This window comes from Notamacropus eugenii, chromosome 3 (assembly GCF_028372415.1).
Source record: "Notamacropus eugenii isolate mMacEug1 chromosome 3, mMacEug1.pri_v2, whole genome shotgun sequence".
NCBI lineage: Eukaryota > Metazoa > Chordata > Mammalia > Diprotodontia > Macropodidae > Notamacropus > Notamacropus eugenii.
The window spans coordinates 420,227,168-420,245,177 of NC_092874.1; the positions used below are offsets into that span (position 1 = coordinate 420,227,168).

General features: G+C 41.0%; 1 protein-coding gene across 3 annotated transcripts in view; it reads left to right on the forward strand.

Moving 5' to 3' along the window:
* Positions 1–1,651: 1,651 nt before the first annotated feature.
* EGFR (epidermal growth factor receptor) overlaps positions 1,652–18,010 on the forward strand; it is a 232,257-nt gene continuing 215,898 nt past the window's right edge. For all 3 annotated transcript variants that reach the window (XM_072598193.1, XM_072598194.1, XM_072598195.1), the window contains exon 1: positions 1,652–2,045. In XM_072598193.1, the coding sequence (XP_072454294.1) occupies positions 1,958–2,045 (88 nt within the window). In that variant the 5' untranslated portion in view covers positions 1,652–1,957. The remainder of the gene's footprint in view (positions 2,046–18,010) is intronic.

Below are 18,010 nucleotides of genomic sequence, written 5' to 3' on the forward strand. Positions count from 1 at the left end.
AAAATCTGTTTTACTGGGATGTTAGTAGTTAATACACACTTGGGAACTATTTGTGAACTTTGAAAGATGGGGGAAGAGGTTAGAGGAAGCTTGGTAAAATCTTCACGATAAACTGAGGCAAAAGGGCTACATGACGTTAATTCTTTAGCAGATAATAAATCAGTGTATAAAAAGTAAAAGAGGGGAATCACTCTAGAACACTTTAATCTTCTTTCCATGGTGACATGCGGAAGGATTCCTATTTCCTTAACAAAATAATTTGTGATTTTCCACTTTTATACACATACATACATCCATACACAGATACATAATGAGAATATGGAGGAAGAACGTTACGTAAATAATTGACTAATGGTCACTGAAGAACAACGCACAGTCTCCTTATCTATCTTTTTTTGCTTAATGTTTTTTCACCCCTTGCTGTGATTTCCCAAAATCACCTCCTTAGCTTCAGACATTTTGTAACATTCAGTTACCAACTTTATAAAACTCCGGGTCTTCTTACTTCTGACTTGGAATTTAAAATCCGGCTATCCTTCCACTAATATTCGCCATTTGATTTCCACCTAAACATTAGACTTTTAAGCTCTGGGGTCGTCTGGCAAAGATTTCCCAGCCCGCATACCCTAAAAGGGAGAGGAGGGAAATGTGATGAGAAATATTAGGAACTGACCAAGTTTTGTTTGGTTTTGTTTTTTGAAAAGTTAATGGGTCTGGGGGAACGTTTGCCTCATGAAGTGAACCTCTCCCTCACCTCCACCCTCGAGGGTGAAGAAAGGCTATGGAAAAAAGAAAAGCAGCTCTGTCCTTTCTCTCCTTTGTGGGAGATGCCCACAGAGGCAGAGTACGTCGTTACCTGGCCAAACTTCCGAAAACTCTGAATCACACACTTAGGCAAGCTCTGAGTCCAGCCTTCTCTTGGGCGGACAGCGCTCACAGATTCTGGTTTTGCGCTGACCACCCTTCTGCCCTTCCGGCCCAGTTCACTGTCGCCCTGAAATCCTCCCACTGTCCCCTGCTTGGCTCTATCCCTCTCCACCGGGTGGTGGTGACCCTACTAAGAGGGGCAGCCTCCTCTCGGTCCCTGTGACGTAGCTCAGTTTGTTTGATGGGGATTCTCTAGGGAGAAACTCGCGAAGTTGGGGGAAAGTTTTTTTCTTTTGTTTTTTATGTTTTGTTTTTTCTGAGAACTGGGAAGGGAAAGGAAGGAGAGGAGAGAGTGCAAGAATCAGCTGTGGGTCGGAACCACTCTCAGCCTAGGTCAGGGTTGAGGAAACACCCTCAGCGCTTCTTTCTCCGCCTCTCCCCCACCTCTGTCCCAAAGGAGAAGGGAAAAAAACGGAGCCCACACTCACAAGTGTGTGCTCAAGGACTCGGAGTTGACAGCCTGTCTAGACCCCTACCCCACCTCCGGTGCCTAGCGCGGTAGGAGCTCCAGCTCGCGCACACGCACACACACATAGGCACACACACAGGCACACACGCGCACGCACACAGGCACACACACACACACACACACACACACACACACACACACACACACACACACACACACACACACACACACACACACACACACACACAGGCAGGCTAAGGGGCAGCGGCCGCACCGCCTCTTTCTCCTCCTCCCTCTCCTCCCCCCTCTCCACCTCCCCTCCGGGCGCTGCGGCGGCAGCAGTAGAAGCAGAGCGCCTTCCCGGCATGGTCTGCTAAGCCAGCCTTGTCGGGCAGCCCGAGTCCGGGGCAGAGAAGGCTCAAGGGAAGCTTTCCGACGCCAAAGGAGGAAAAGCAAGAAGCAAACGCCCCGGCCTCCTTGGGATTGATTCTGCACTTGGCAGAAATCTACCCTCAACGACATTCCGCCTTCCCTTGGCCCCCGGGCGGGGAAAAGGGGTTGTTGGCTCGTGAGATTACTTTGGGACCATCGAACTGGGACCGACGTCGATCCGGTGCGGCGATGGGGCTCTCTGGGGCTGCTGGAGCCGCTGTCCTGGTGCTGCTTGCCGGACACTTTTCCCTAGGCACGGCGCTGGAGGAAAAGAAAGGTAAAGGTGTCGCCTTGGCCTCCCGCCTCTCCGCGTCCCCTGCCTGGCCTTCGCCCTCACCTGGTCTCCCTGCCGCCAGCTTGCCTGTCCTCTTTCCACACCCCGCCCCAGCCTCAGCCCTTGCTAGCCGGCTGCCGGTCTCCCTCCGGCTCGCTAGTCCCAGTCGGCCGGCGCTCCCCTCCCCTCCCCCGTTTCCTGCGAGATCAGCTGTGAGCTCTGGCCAGCACCCCGGTGGGAGCTGAGCCTGGAGGGGCTGTCCTGACAATCCTGTCTGGCCCAGAGAGAAGGGGGTACTGAGGGATCTCTGGCCGGGGAACTGAGCTCCCGAATGGAAACCTGGTGTCCAGAGTCACTAGTTCCCGGGCGCGCCCTCAATCTGGCTGCGCGAGCTCCATCTGCGTTTGCACAGGAAACTTTCTCAGCCGGCTTTCGTCTCCTTGGCCCGCGCCGTAGACTAGCCGGGAAGGGGTGGGGGGCGGCTGGAGGCGGGGAGGCGGGGATCGAGGTAGTAGAGTTCTGGGGGTGAGGGCGCCTTGGCATTGGCCGCACTCTGGGGATGACACTGTGCAGCGGGGATAAAGGGACAGGGTCCCATGTGCCCCCCACCCCACCTCCACTCCCCCCTCACAGCCCTCATACTTCCCAGGACAGGTAAACAAGAGGGCATGAGATGCCAGGCTAGAGAGAAGTCCCACCGGTTAAGTGCTACTAAGGGTGTCTGTCACCTGTCCAGTCCTCTGGACCGGCTCCCTCGTTCACATTTCATTACTCTCTTTCTGTAGCCTGGATTGTCAGCAGTCCGGGGTGGGATCTGTGGGTGGTGGGAGTAGACGGAACCCTCCTCCAAACACACTAAACCAATAGGGAAAAGAGCCCTCAGCCCCATTCCCATTCTTTACTCTCAGGTTCTCCGCCTTCCGTCACCCTCATAACACTGCAGGATTTGGACTTGCTTCTTTTTAACTGTAGCTCTGTGCGTCTGTTTGTCTGTGTCTCCCTCCCTCCTCTCGCTCTCCCCCTCTCCCTCTCCCTCTCCCTCTCCTCCCTTTCCCACTCCAGTGACTGTCGGCCTGTGCTTGATCCTTCCCTGCTCTACAAGGTGCGCAGGTCTGTGTAGGATTCAACTGTGCAGCCGGGTCGCTCCCTACACTCACCTTTGGTTTCCTCCCTACTACCCTCCCTCTCTTACTTATTCCCCACTCCTGAGTCGCTTCACGTTCTTACATGCTTCTTAAAATACTTTGTTAAACTTCTAGGGGGCAATTCTGGAATCGTGGATGGTTTCTCTAGGGTTTCTTTGGAGAATGAGATATTAGATTATAGAATCCTCAAAACCATCTGATGACAGTAATCCCTTATAAAGATTCCAGTGCAAATCGTTTGGGGAGTAACTTTCCAAATGAACACTCCATACTCTTTCTCCTCTCGGGAATGGGGTGGGGAGTAGATAATCAAACCACACACCGGTTGAAAGAAACTGGTAAAGGTCCACCATTCTCTCTGAACCAAGCATGAGAGAATCTGATTTCGTGACTACTGTCAATAAGCTCCCTTGGAACAAGAAACATGCCTTAGAAGATTCTAATTGCACAATCTTAAAATTAAGGAACTCGTGTTCCAAGAGTCAGGTTCCGACCTGTTGTTGATGTCATTGGCACAGGGTGTTGGGGTGTGTGTGTGTGTGTGTGTGTGTGTGTGTGTGTGTGTGTGTCTGTGCTGGGGGTTTGTTGTGGGTTTGGTTTTTTTTTTTTTTGTGGGGGAGTTACATAAACTTCTTGACTATGTTTGCCCTTCTACGGATAAAGATGTTTTGAGACAGTTTATTTTATCAAACTTGCAAAATATAGGTGAGAGGGTGAATATTCTCGTCCTATACTGGGGAGTGAGTGGTCAGTGTTGAAAGATCAGAGCTGTTGTTTTTTCATTTAGTGAGTAGCCCTCAGATTTATCATCACAGATTTGGATATTTTGACAAATGTAAAATGTCTTCCCCACCCCCTCTTATTTTCAAAACTAATGCTATATTAATCCACTTTCCCTCACATTTAAGATTCATAGTTTCAGGAAAAAAATTCTTTTTTTCTCTCAGGTACAAGAATAATACCTTGTACCTTTCTAGGACCAATTGTAATTTTACTGTTCTTTTACTTGAAGGCATCATCTTTCTGATAAAATATTTTTCACAATACTTTAATGGTTGACTTTTGAATATCTATGTCTGAAAACTTTCTAGTATTCTATACTTTAAAATGCTTCAGCTGTTTCTGAGAAAATATAATTTGTTCTCTTTTTGTATCCATTTAAAGTAGAATGCCTTTTAATGTGGGGATAAAAAGAACCAAACTCTAAGAAAATGAATGTGCACATAGGATAGTAAAAGGGAATGGTTAATTTCTCAGTACAAATTCTTTAGGTTTGAGTGAGCCTATTTTAGAAAGAGTATTAGTTATGATCAGGTGCACTTAAATTCATCTATGCCTTTAATCAACAAAGTCTAATCAATGTCAATGAGAATATTTAAAAGAAATTTGTTTAGATCTTGAAAGCAGAAATATTTGTGCATTTAAAAGAATAATGACAGGTATGTGTGACTTCAACCTTTCGACCTTGCACAGATAACACAAGACTAGAAAGGGAAATGAGCTGAAGCAGATGAGCACCCTCTTTTGAAAGTCAAGGCAAACCTCTCCTTGTCACAAGTCCTAGATTTGTCCCCCAAGTTCTTTCCATTCTTTCTCTTCCCACCCTCTTCTATCCAAAATGATCTCCTTTCAAGGAGGCAGCTCAGGGGCTAAATTAGAGGATGAGTATTGATTTGTGTCATGGCACAAAGCAAACCCTTTCACATATTGTTGCCTCTATTGCAAAACTGAGGAGGAAACCACCGACTTGGGTCCTAAGGTAGGGTGGCTGCTGGGAGAAACTAATAAAATGTTGTAAACTTTTGCAAATCCCCAGACTCCTAAATATTGTTATAATAGCAGATGAATGTTTACCACCACCACCAAAAACCCTACCTACCACTTTGGACCAAAGCACTTGAGTAATGGTTCCACAGAAACACTTAGAATGGGGTACCATGGCTACTTGAGTCCTTTGAGTGACATAAAGGGTAAAGGAGCCCTGCTTCTAAATACATCACGTAGTAGTTACTCTGTCTCAGACTTGGAGTGAACAAATTTCAGCCTGCTGTAAATCTCACACGGAGCCCTGAAAAAGCTTACAAAGAAGCATGCCAGTGACCTACATTGGTCCTTTCCTTGGATCATCAACAAATGCAGAGCACTGTGAATCATCTTATTTCTTCCTCACAAAATTTTATCATATAATATATTTACATTTGCCTTGGAGGTGAGACCACCTTAACTCCACTGTGTTCTTTGGTCCCACAAGTAATTAAGCTTCCTTGGATGCGGTCCAAGGTAGCATAATAATGAGTAAAGTTCTGTCTTTTACATATGACAATAGTGTTGGTATGTACTGCATGCAGGATGTGGTCAGTAAAGTGAATCTGGAGTTATTTTCCAGTATTATTGATATTACATTTGTATCTATCCACACTTTCTGGCTCAGACTACTACCCCCTATGACACACTTTTGCAAGATTACAGATGAAGTGAGAGGTGCTATCCAGTGTTCTTGAACAAAACCTATGACCTTAACCTCTAGTATTATCCTCTGTAACCAAACTGAACTAACCAGATATACTGAGAATAACATTTATGGTGCTCATCCAGATTATCAGTTTGATTCCTGACTTGCCTAGGAGTTGCTCACTGGACACAACTGGTCACTGCGTTGTTTCTCCAGGCATATATGCAAATTGATCATAACACATGTTTATAATGAGCTATGAGACCTCCAATGAGAACTTATCTAATTCATGTTGGTCAAGAACAGACTGCTCTGTTTTATAAATGAGTGAGTGACTAAGGAATGGTAGCAGAATGTTTCACAAACATGGAACACTAGAATGGCTAATAACGTAGAGGGGCCTCATCTCTAACAAAGCACTTTACAACCTTAAAGCACAACAAAAATACAAGGTTTTGTTTTCATTCTCTTGTTGTTGTTATTGTTATAAATTTTGGCAGCTTTTGCTCTGTTCTAGTAATGACTTTTTAAATTAGGAGAAAAATAATAATGATAATAAATATAACATTTATGTAATATTTTAAGGTTTGCAAAGTACTTTACCTATTATCTCTCATCTGAACTTATAAAAACCCTGTGGGAAGAGACTATTATCCCTATTTTACAGATTAGGAAACTGAGGCAGAAAGTGATTAAATGACCAGCCCAGGGTCATAGAGCTAATATGTGCCTGAGTCAAGTTTTGAACTTGGGTCTTACAGAATCTCAAGTTCCACCCTTTACCCACTATGCCATCAAAGAACTATGTGAAGTTCCCTTTTACTATAACCTTTCATACTTGCTGCCTTTCTTTTTTTGTATCAAATCTAATATATCATTTTCTAGGTGCTTTCATATAAATGTCTTCTGTGCCATATATTCATAGGGTGAACTGACAGATGCAGGAGACCTTAGAGGTCATATAGCTTAAGTTTTACAATTAGCTGGGGGTTTTTTTATGGAGGATTGCTGGGTGGCCACCCAGGTGACCTTCATGAAACTGACCAAGTCAAAGGTACAGTTGATTTTAGATTGCAGGTGACTAAGATCAGGTGGTTTAGGTAAGTGAAACTGACAAAGAACTCGGTCAACAATGATTGCTGAATGTCCACTGGGTGTAGAGAATTAAGCTAGACTTTGGAATACAAATCTCCAGACAGTCAATATTTTTAACCTATTGATCCAATCAGTTGATTTCTTGAAACCATTAAGAAGTGGCCAAATGGCTAGTATCAAATCCTTTCTTCCTGCCTTGTCTCTTGGTGGTCCCAGTGAATGGAGAAATCCCCCCAATGTAGGAAACTGGCAGTGGAAGTGGAGGACATGCCTTGTATGATACTAGGCACAGAACCAGTGTGAAATAACTATTTGACTTGAATTTAACTCAGATAATGGGTTTATTGTCAACTATATAGGTGAACTGAGAAAAAGCAAATTTTCTCCTAACTTAAAAATGATGGATTTGCTCTCCCTCCCTTTCTCCTTTCCTCCTCCCCCAAACATCTCCACACACATACATACATACACACACACACACACACACACACATCCATACATCCATACATGCACACACACAGTCCTGAAACAGTAAGCAATCGTATGGTAGGAAAATGCCAGTATTTAGGATTGGTGTTTGTCCTGGTGCTTAAAATGTAGTAGGACATAAGAATGGAAGGGAAATGTGAGCAAATTAGGGGGATATATGAAAATGCACTTGTTTTTAAGTAGTTGTACATGAACACTGGTGTTTTTCAGAAACGCTTTTCCTTTGAGTCTTTACATTGGCGAGGAGATGCTGTTACTTCATCAGAAAAGAAATCTTTTGAAAAAAATGCCTATTATTATGACCACAGAACTTCATCCCTCTTACTTCTTCTAGTATCTTTCTTGCTTTTTTCTTTTTGCATGTTAACTCTTTGACATGTCTAGTTGACACTTCCTGTGGGAAACACCAAGCATTCTTTACTTTTTTGAGTTTATGGGGCATACTTCTCTTACTCCGACAAAGGAGGCTACTTGGCTATTTTGGGACAGGCATCAGAACTATCAACCGAGAGGGGGAAGAACTGCTAGATGGTGGAAGGCATCCTTTTCATGCAGTCTGGCAAATTAAGTTTATTGTGAATATGATGAGTATTTTAGTTATGGAATGGCCTAAACATCATTACACTTGCATTTTGCTTATTAATGATTTTGAACGGTATTTCTGGTTTCTTTCTTCCTAATGTTAGTATCAGCAAAGATTGAATAATAGAAAAATATGGAGCTTGTGCCAATGACTTCACTATTATACAATGCATTTATAATATTATTTCCTGATAAGCTATAAAACATTATAAAGAATATGAATAATCTTTATTTGTCAAAATAAACAAAACAGGTATATTTTGCTGTTTACTTATTCTACCTTTAAACTTATTATTACTATTACTTTCCAATGAGGCTTCTTAGCATTAGAATATATACTTGAGATCTTAAGGGGAGTGCAAGAGATGTTTATATAAGGTGATTATTGACTCTTGGTGAATTAATTTTCAGGAGCATTTACAAAAGAGATCTCTTTCACAATTGTCTCCTACATTAATGTGCCACAAAAGTAGGATAGCAAATGAACCCCTCTTTTCAAAATTGATTTCTTCATCCCTGTCACCATTCTCCTAGAACCTCAGCAGGTATGGTGCATAGATCTTATTTATGAAAACATCACTGAGGATTATGTATTGCTCAAAAGTCCATTACACTGTATTTTGTAATCTAATTTTTGCAAGGAAAGAGAACGATTTGGAAATAATAAACCTATGATAGACTAAACACAATATTGACTACCTTCACTTTGAAAAATCATTATCCTAACTTAAGTGAACACTCATTTATTTGTAGATTCACTCATGTCTGTGGTACCCATTTTGAAAGCTGGTGCTTTTTTTTCCTCAGCAAAGGTCTTTCTCTATTTTGACTAAGAAACTGTTCTCCTGATTATATATTATATCCTGATTATCTGATTTTAACTGCAGACCCTCTACTTGGGAAAAGAAAACAGGTTAGAATCTCTTTTGGTAGTTTTCCCTTCTGTAAAATGAAGGAAGGAGTTGCGCTGTCTAATATTTTTGAAAATTCCTTCAACTCTATAAATTCTTGAGTCTATGAGATTAAAGGCAAATCAAAATGTAGCATTCAGGAATCCTATTTAAAGAACAATAACTGAGGCCCTTACCGCCATAATCACATGGTCCTTGTAGGTTTTTCCCCTTATCCACTTCTAAATTTGGGTAGTTTTCTTCTATTACTTCCACTTATGCTTGTGAACTGAAGGAGACCAAGTGAATCAAAAGTATTCTCTGTGTTTTCTATACCTTGCTGCTACTTCTACCACTACTGAGACCATCACTACTACTACCACTAAGACCCCCACCACCACCACCACTAATAATAATAATAAATAATTATTATTATTACAATAACTGAGACATATATGAACTTTAAGATTTACAAAGCATTTTATATATTAGTTCATTTTATCCTCCCCAAAGTCCTGTGATGTAGGTATTGTTATCCCTATTTTACAGATGAAGAAATAGACAGAGAGATTAAATAACCAATCCAAGTACCATAGGTAGTAAGTGCATCTGTAGCAGGATTTGAATTCAAGTTTTCCTTACTCCAAGTCTGGCACTCTAGCCACTAAGCCATTTATTCTTACATTTCAAATTAGAAGTGTATTCTTCTCTTCCCATCCCTTTCTCTTCTCTTTCCTCTGTATCCAGTGCCTCAGTTTCCCTACCTCCCTTGTTATCCCTTCTCCCCACGGGTTTCTGTGGAGATTTCTGGAAAAGTGTGTTATACACTCTGATTACATAATGTGCTGGGCACTGGATCTGGGGGCTGTGAACTCATTTATTTTGGATGGTGAACATAAAGGTTCTTTTAAAATTTGCCATGAGCACTTGAAATTTCACTGAGACCTATGAATATATAAAGAAAACGGAGGTAAGTGGATAAAGTAACTTGTTGGGATTTTTGTGCGCTGGTTTGTTGTTTTTTTTAAGCTGTTTGGTCAGTCAGCAATCAAAGCCTCTGGCAAATTCTGATTGCTTCTGTATACACATCAGTAACCAGTAGTTTCTTTGATTTAAACAAAAGCACATATTTTAAACTTATTAGAATAAGTAAACAGATATTACTTAAAGGGACAATCTTTTTTTTAAATTGTTTTATTTGTTTTCAATTTTCTACAATCACTTCCATATATCTTAGATTTTTTCTCCCTCCTTACCCCATATCTCCCCCCTCCCTCCCCAAGCTGGCTTGCAATCTTATACAGGTTCTACACATACATTCTTATTAAATACATTTTCACCTTAAAGGGACAATCTTAACAAAAAGTTATGGCACTTAGTTATCTCTCTTTCTGTTTTTAACATAAGCCATTAACCAACCTAGGCCTCTTTTGGAAACTTTTCCTGACTATATATTGTTAAAGTAACTATGGAGGAAATATTCTTTTCCTCCTCTCTCCTTCCCTCCATTCCTTATCCAAGACATAAAGACAGAAGCTACCCCCAAATAGTATTTATGTCAATGGGGGAAAACATTAGAAAGGAAATAGGGATCAAGGGCTTTCTCCTCTGTTCTAACATTCTTCTCATTTCCTTTTTCCTTGCAAATTTGATCCAATATGTAATTAACCACCAATAAAATGAGTCACTGATCACTAATAACTAAAACCTCTGGCATCCTTAGCAAAGATTCTATTAAATGTATTTTGTTTGGTTGGTTTTTAGAGAGACAAACAGTTCCCCAAACCTTGATAAATTAGCTGGCTCTGCAGCTAGGCAGCTGCAAGGATCTCTACTTTGTTTGCCAGAGATCAGTCCCCAATCTTGCTTAAGTTGCTTGGACAGTACTTGCTAGGTCATTTCACTTTTAATCAATAGCCAAGGCAAAACAGAAAATTGAGCAGTTTGATGAAGTAAGTCGATATTAACTATTTAATTAAGTAATTTTTCAGCTCTTTGCCTCATTTCAATTGAGCAAACCTTGTCCTCAAAATTCTCATTGTAGCAATGCAAACTTGGTGGTATTTTTGTAAAGAACTGATTGAAAAAAAAAACACCAAGTAGATGTTAGATTTGGGGTGATTATCTGAATCTATCTTTTTTCACTATGTTGTATTATATTCAGAATCTTTACCTTAATAAACTAGACCTTTGGAAAAGTTGAGTAATAGTTACTAAACATTCACCAAGTTGCTCAGTTACAAAATACTAAACATTTAGAAACACCAATGGAAATCAACAATGTCCTAAGAATCCAAAACTCAGTGAACATAGGGTAGAGGAAAGGGGGGGGGTCCTTCCTGAAGAGAATGCAATATCTAATCCAAGCTAAAGCACTTCTAAGTCTAGAGGACATTAAATACAAGAACATTTCACCTGTTCAGAATACAACTCTCAGATAACTTCAGCTTTCCAAAATAAAACTTAAAAAGAGAGGAGAGGGAAACTCTAGGGCAATAGACAGTTAATTACATCCATAGAATAATGTTTAAAAAGCATTTTACAGTGAGATGATATAGGAGAAGTCTACTATACTGTCTAAATGAATGTCATAAGATTTCTACATGTTACTCATAATTTCTGAGTAAGGACCTGAGGGAATTTTCTATTTATTTTCATTTTACACCCACTTCTAATATACTGGATTATTTGACTTCTGAGCTTGCAACATATTAGAAGCAACAATTCAGAACTGAGGGAGGTGGGGCAAGCTGACAAAGGAAGAAACAGCCAATAGCAAGAAGACCCAAAATGTTCTTAACTGTATGACCCTTTACCTCTGCCTGCCTCAGTTTCCTTATCTGCAAAATGGGGATAAGAATGGTATCTACCTCCCAGGGCTGTTGTAAGGATAAAATGAGGGAGAACCTATTGATTCCCAAGGCTGTCTATCCTACTTTGGATATGCCTAATTACTAGGATGCTTTTCCTGACATTGGACCTAAATATGTCTTTTGACCTCTTCCACCCATTGCCCCTACTTCTGCCCCTTGGGGTCAAGGAAAACAAGTCTAGTGTCTCTTGAGCTATTTGAAGACAGCTATCATGGCCCACCTGTGCCCTAAAGGCTGCAACAGATCTTCCTATGACCTGGACTTTTGCAAGGCAGCCTTGAAAGCAAGTCAAACAGCCACTTTATAACTAATGATGTTCTTGTGAACCTCACGTGTCCCATTTTTAAAAAATGCAATAACTAGTACTGGAATTATCACAAGCCACAAACAAATACAATTTAGGTGAAGGAGTAGTGTCTATGTGTCAGATAACATTTAATTGGCACCAGGTGATCTTCAAGTGAGACACCAAAGATGCCAGCTTCGTCTAGTCATCCTAAGAGATGGAGCAAGAACTATTAGCTCATTACATATACCTTTTTATCTGGGTGAACCAGTTCAAGTCCATGACCAGGGATTGTAAGGGATAGCCAGAAAAAATAAGCCAACATCTGAAAATTAATTCCTCCTTCATAGGAAATTGGGGTAATCCAGATGCTTTCTCTAAGTATCATTTCACCTGTTCATGTTTTTCCGCACTGAGCTTTTCAAAAATCTGTAACCGAAAGAAACCTGGAAAGATTCTGATTGGTTCAAGCACTTTGGTGGGAATATAAATCCATGACAAAAATAACTGAGATCTGATTACAGCTGGGCAAACTTGAGCATGCACCTTTGACTCCTGAGATATGTGAATGTAGTGTTTTCATAGCTGTGGAAGCTGGCTATTACATCTTATTATGGTTTCGCGAGTGGACTTCACAGTTGTTATTTTTGCAGCACAGGTCCCCAGTTATTTATACCCATAGTATTACTCACCTCTGTAGTCTAGGGTAGCGTGTCTTTTGCTACCACAATGACCACCCAATACTTTCCTGGCTAGAATTCTGGTAGGATACATGCATTGATTGCCAAGAATGGAGAGAGAAGGGCAGCTACGACTTGCAGTGAATAGAGCACTGGCCTTGGATTCAGGAGGAGCTGAGTTCAAATTTGGCCTCAGAAACTTACTAGCTGTGTGACCCTGGGCAAGTCTCTTAACCCTGACTGCCTCCAAAAGAAAGAAAGAATGGGGAGAGGAGTCAGGTGCATGGTAGGACCTAGATTGTGGAAGATGTCATCTAGTTCCATCGTTCTCTGCCCCTCCAATTTCCCCCGTTGGCCATTGAAGTCAGTTAACAGTGAAATGGCTCAGACTGTGAAGCACACCCCCCAGAATACTGGTATTCCTAATAGAACTACTCCTTTTTCTATGACCCATCATTTGCATGTCTACTATTTCTCTTCCCCTAAATCTAGGTTCACATCCTGCCTCAGATACTTATTAAGCTGGACAAGTCACTTTTCACTCAAAACCTCAGTTTCCTCAGCTATACAATGGGGATAATAATACTAATAGTATGTAAAGCACTCTGCAAACCTTAAAGCTCTATATTATTGTTGTTATCATAATTATTATATCTAATGAACTTCTCCATCAAATAGTCCCACTTCCTCCTCCCCGAATCCCTTTCTTCTAGAAGGGCACACCTCTAGGAACAAGCCTTATTCTGTTACTACCTCTCCTTTACCTTATCCCTATTCACCCCAAGGTTCAAATATTCAGCCCAAGATTTCCTCCAGTCTCTATCCTAACCTGTTCTATCTTTCCACTGCACCCTTAAAAATCCTCGGTTTATTGTAGGTGATTACTGCAGTTATTTTTCAGACCTGTGATTTCATTGTGTTTTTTTTTTTAAAAACAAATCCCCATCTCTTCCTCTTACATGAATTTAAAGCAACTGTCCCCCAATAACTATATTTCTCAGGGAACTCTGTCTAATGCCCCACCTTCCATTCCTCTGTCTCACTAAGCCTAGGATGAAATTGGCATACTCACTGTTAATCTTAGACCTTCGCCCTGCTGTTATCATTCAATGACTTCTCTACCTTTAAAACTCACACTGTCACTCTACCATCTTCTGCCCTTCCTTACTTCTGTTAGGAGCTATCTCTTAGACACTTTCCTCACTACATCTGATTTCTTTTCTATTGTCTCACCTGACATCATCTTCAGTAACTTCAGTCTCCATACTAATAACCTTCTGACACCCTGTCTTCCAAGTTACAGATTCCTTTGGATCCTTCACCTTCATTTATTTCTGTTATATTTTAGCCACACACCAGGGTGAATAAAACATTTAGCTTCATCATCCTCCAAAACGGTTTCACTTCAGAAATTGCCCTCTTTGATTACAATCTCCTTCCATTTTTCCCTTCATTCCTGCCATGTCTATTCTTGGACCTCATCATGACCTTATAGTCCCTTGATTCCTCTCTATTATTTCTTCAATAACCTTTTTTTTCTGACTTTACTTACTACCTACTAAAGTCTGATTATGTAGTCTGGCATTTTAATGGCATAATCTCCCCCACTCTCACATCCTTTGTCCCCTTTGACCTTCTACCAATCTCAACTTGCTAACCTTGGTTAACTCCTGCCCTCTCCACCCCTATTCAATCCTGTCCCCCATTTTTTTCAGATGGCATAACACTGTAATAAAAGCAGCTTCTCATAATCCCAGAGTTACTTTGGTGGATCATGGAACAAAAATAAAGAAAAATAAATAAAGGAAAGCAAAATACATATAATTTCTTTTGCCATCCACACCTCATACCTGCTTTAGAGGCATTTTAAAATCTGGATAAAATCTTAGAAAAGGTATTTGCTGTGATCCAATTTGTTTCTGTCCTGGTTGTTACCTTCTCCATTCATCTTCAGTTTCTTCTTCCCAGCCCAGCCTAGTCAAGGAAGGGATGACTGCAGTGGAGAAAGCAGTAGCAGCAATCTGGTAAATTCCCTTTGTCTTCTCAGCATAGCTTGAAGTTACAGAATAGATTGAAATCCCATCCCTGACCATTTGAGAGTCTTTTTCTTTGAGGATTAGTTTTAAAACACAACTGAACATTTTCAGTACGTTTTAAGGCGTAGTCAATACAATAACTCTAGAAGGTAAACAGTAAGACCCTCATTTTACAAAGGGAAAAACCTAGGAGAAGACAGAAGATACTTGTCCAGGGTCATGCAGCGAATAATTGTCAGAGCTAAGTCTCAAACTTAGCTTTTTCAGTTTTAAGGCCAACACTATTTCTGATGTAACCAGGGAACTGGGCTCTCACCAGCCAGCCCCCCCATTATACTATGCTGCCATGTGCCTTTGGTTTGGAGGTATAAATTCATAAAAGCAAGCTCACTGAAATGACATAGGATCATAGATCTAGAACTAGGAGAGCTCTCAGAGGACACCTACTCCAGTGACTTCATTGTATTTTAGTATATTTTTCTCTTTTATTATTGCTTCATGGTCATGCCACTATATCCCCAATGCTGCCCTCTTTCCTCCTTCCCACTCCATAATAGATATTTTTAGTCATGCTTTACAGTGAAGACCTCAAGTCATCTAATTTCCTCATTTTACAGATAAGGAACCTGAGGCCAGGGATGTTAAGTGTTTTGTCTAAGGTCACGCAAATGTTAGAAATGAGATCTGAATGCAGGTCCTTTTGATTCCAGAGATGATACTTTTTTTCCCCACTGCCTTTTAAAGAAGAAAAACAAGTTGTTTTGTATGAATGGCAGATGAAACACAGGCTTCCAAATGAAAGGGGGAAGGCATGATTCATAGTATAATAACAACTTAGATTTATGTACCTCTTTGCAGTTTATAAGGTGTATTCCTCAAAACAACACTGGTAGATATATTTGTCCTCACTGTCCTAGTATGCCTGTTTCACAGAACAGAGAACCGAGGCTCAGGGAGATTAAATTAAGTCACTTTTCCAAGGTCCCAAAATGAGAAAGTAAGGTGATGGTCGCTGGATGTCACCACGTCTTCTAACTCCAACTCCAAGGCTCACATTTATGAGATTCTGCTGCTTCCCTATAGTTAAATGAAGATCCTGCTTCTATTTGTGGATTATCCTTTATCCCAGTTATTTTTTAACACTAGGAAACGATTTCACCCACTTAGGCAAGTTGCTACAATTCCTCCTCCATATACTTGTTAGAAATAGCCAAGACCACTTCGAATGGTGGTGGGACACATTTATAATGTATTTGTCCACTTGAAGGGTAGCTTTGGGTGAAGGCTTACTCCACTCTGGATTAGAAAATGAAGGTACCACATCACCAGATGCTTGGAGGTAACTCAGTCTTATTAGACTGCCAGCCATTGTTTACCAACCCGATATTTCTCGTGCCTGCCCAGTCTCCCATTCTATACCCCATTGTCTGTCAGTCAACAAGCATTTATTAAGCACCTATTATGTGACAATGAATTGGTAAAACAAAGCCCTCCCCCCCTTCCCTACACCCAGTCTCTGCTCTCAGGGAGCTTGAAGTGGAATGGAGTAGACAATACAAAAGACTCTGGACCAACAAGATCCAGACAGGAAAAATTCATGGCAGTTTCAAAGGCAAGGAGCTACAATTAAGGAGAACTGGGAAAGATTTCTTGCAGAAGACAGCATGTTAGCTGAGACCTGAAAGGATCCAGGGAATCTGGGAGGTGGGGATGAGGAGGGGGAGAGTGTTCCAGGCATGGGGCAAACAGCCAATGAAATGTTCCAGAGTTGGGAGATGGAGTGCCTTACATCATGAGGAACGTGGGGAACAGTAAAGAAGGTACTGGAACCCAAAGAATGTGGAAGAGAATAAAGTGTGAGGACACTGGAACGGTAGGAGGAAGCCAGATTATGAAAGATTTTCAAAGCCAAGCAGAGGATATTATATTTGCTCCCTAAGTTATATGAATATAGAACTTTTAAAGAGAAAGAATATACGGATCTAAAAGTTAACTCTTTAAAAACTAAACATGAGGAAATCCTAGCATATTGCCGTCCATTAAGTTAGACTTCTAAGAAGCAGTGTGAGTTAGGAATACACAGAGAAAATGTGAATCTGGGCAAACCATTTAATTTCACCCAGTCTCAGTTTCCCTTATCTGTTAAATAAGAGGGTGGTACCCAGTGACCTCTATTGTCTCTTTTAGCTCTGAATTTATAAGTCTCTGATTTTCCTAGAGAGAAGAGATGAAAAATATTACTAAGACCCTGTCAGACCACATGGCCTAGGTACTAAGTGATGATCTTTCTCTCAGGTGTAATTAAAATGGATTAATGCCCCCTGGAACAAATGCCAATCTTCATCTGACTGCTCTTGGGAACATGAGTTCCTGGTAGGTATCCATACTAGGCATTTGGTATTGACTTTTCCTGGAATAATGACACAGGATGGCGAAGGGTCAGAAGTCTCCGTCAGCTAAAGATTTTATTTTATTGTTATGTTTTAATGAGCTTCAAAAGAAAGTTTTACCAAGGTTCTCACAGGACCCTAGAGGCTTACGGATATTAAAAGTGTCTGAGTTTACAACCCCTCCCCTTGGGCTTTAGGGTTATTCTGGCAGCTAGGTGAGTGCTGACTCAGTGGGTGAGGGAATTACTGCAGCTCTGAAAGGATGGGGTAGAAATGAAGAAGGGGCCCTTGAGAGGCAAATTGAGTGCAATGGAGATGTTAAGGTCACCTTCTAGCATTTTTAAAGCTGAATCAAATATGACCCTCTGATTTTACAGACAAGGAAACTGAGACTCATGGAGATGAAGTAATTTACCCAATTATTTATAGGTAATACATTTTTATACTCATTTTTATGTAGGTAATACATGCTAGAAGATTTGTACCCAAGTACCATTGAACATAAGACTGGTGTTCATTTCCACGTGCCCATGTTGCCTCCCAAGAATGTGTTCCATGAAAATGTATTTGAGAATAAGAACATATCAAGAATTGGAAAAAAAAAATCCTTGAAAGTTACTATTCCAAGTTTTTCCCAAGAATTTCCAAAAACTTTACCTACATCTTCTGTAAACCTCCACTGTACTCTATCCACCATGCCTAATAGATCTTCCTACTTGTAGTCATTCACTCTCCAATTCATCCTCCACTAACCAAATTAATGTAATAATGTACCATTAGCATTTGTAAAGAACACTTCATGCTATCTCAAGCCTGGCAGGCAAATGCTGTTATCTTCATTTTACAGATGAGGAAACTGAGTCTGATAGAGGTTAAGTGACTTGCTCAAGGTCACACAGCTAGTGAGTACCTAAGTCAGGATTCTTTCTAACTCACTCTTTCTGAGTCTCCAGACCAACACTCCACCCTCTTCACTACCTGGCTCACCCTTAATATTCCCCAAACACTTCTACCCAAGTTTGTACTGTTCAAAAATCGACGATGTCCTTC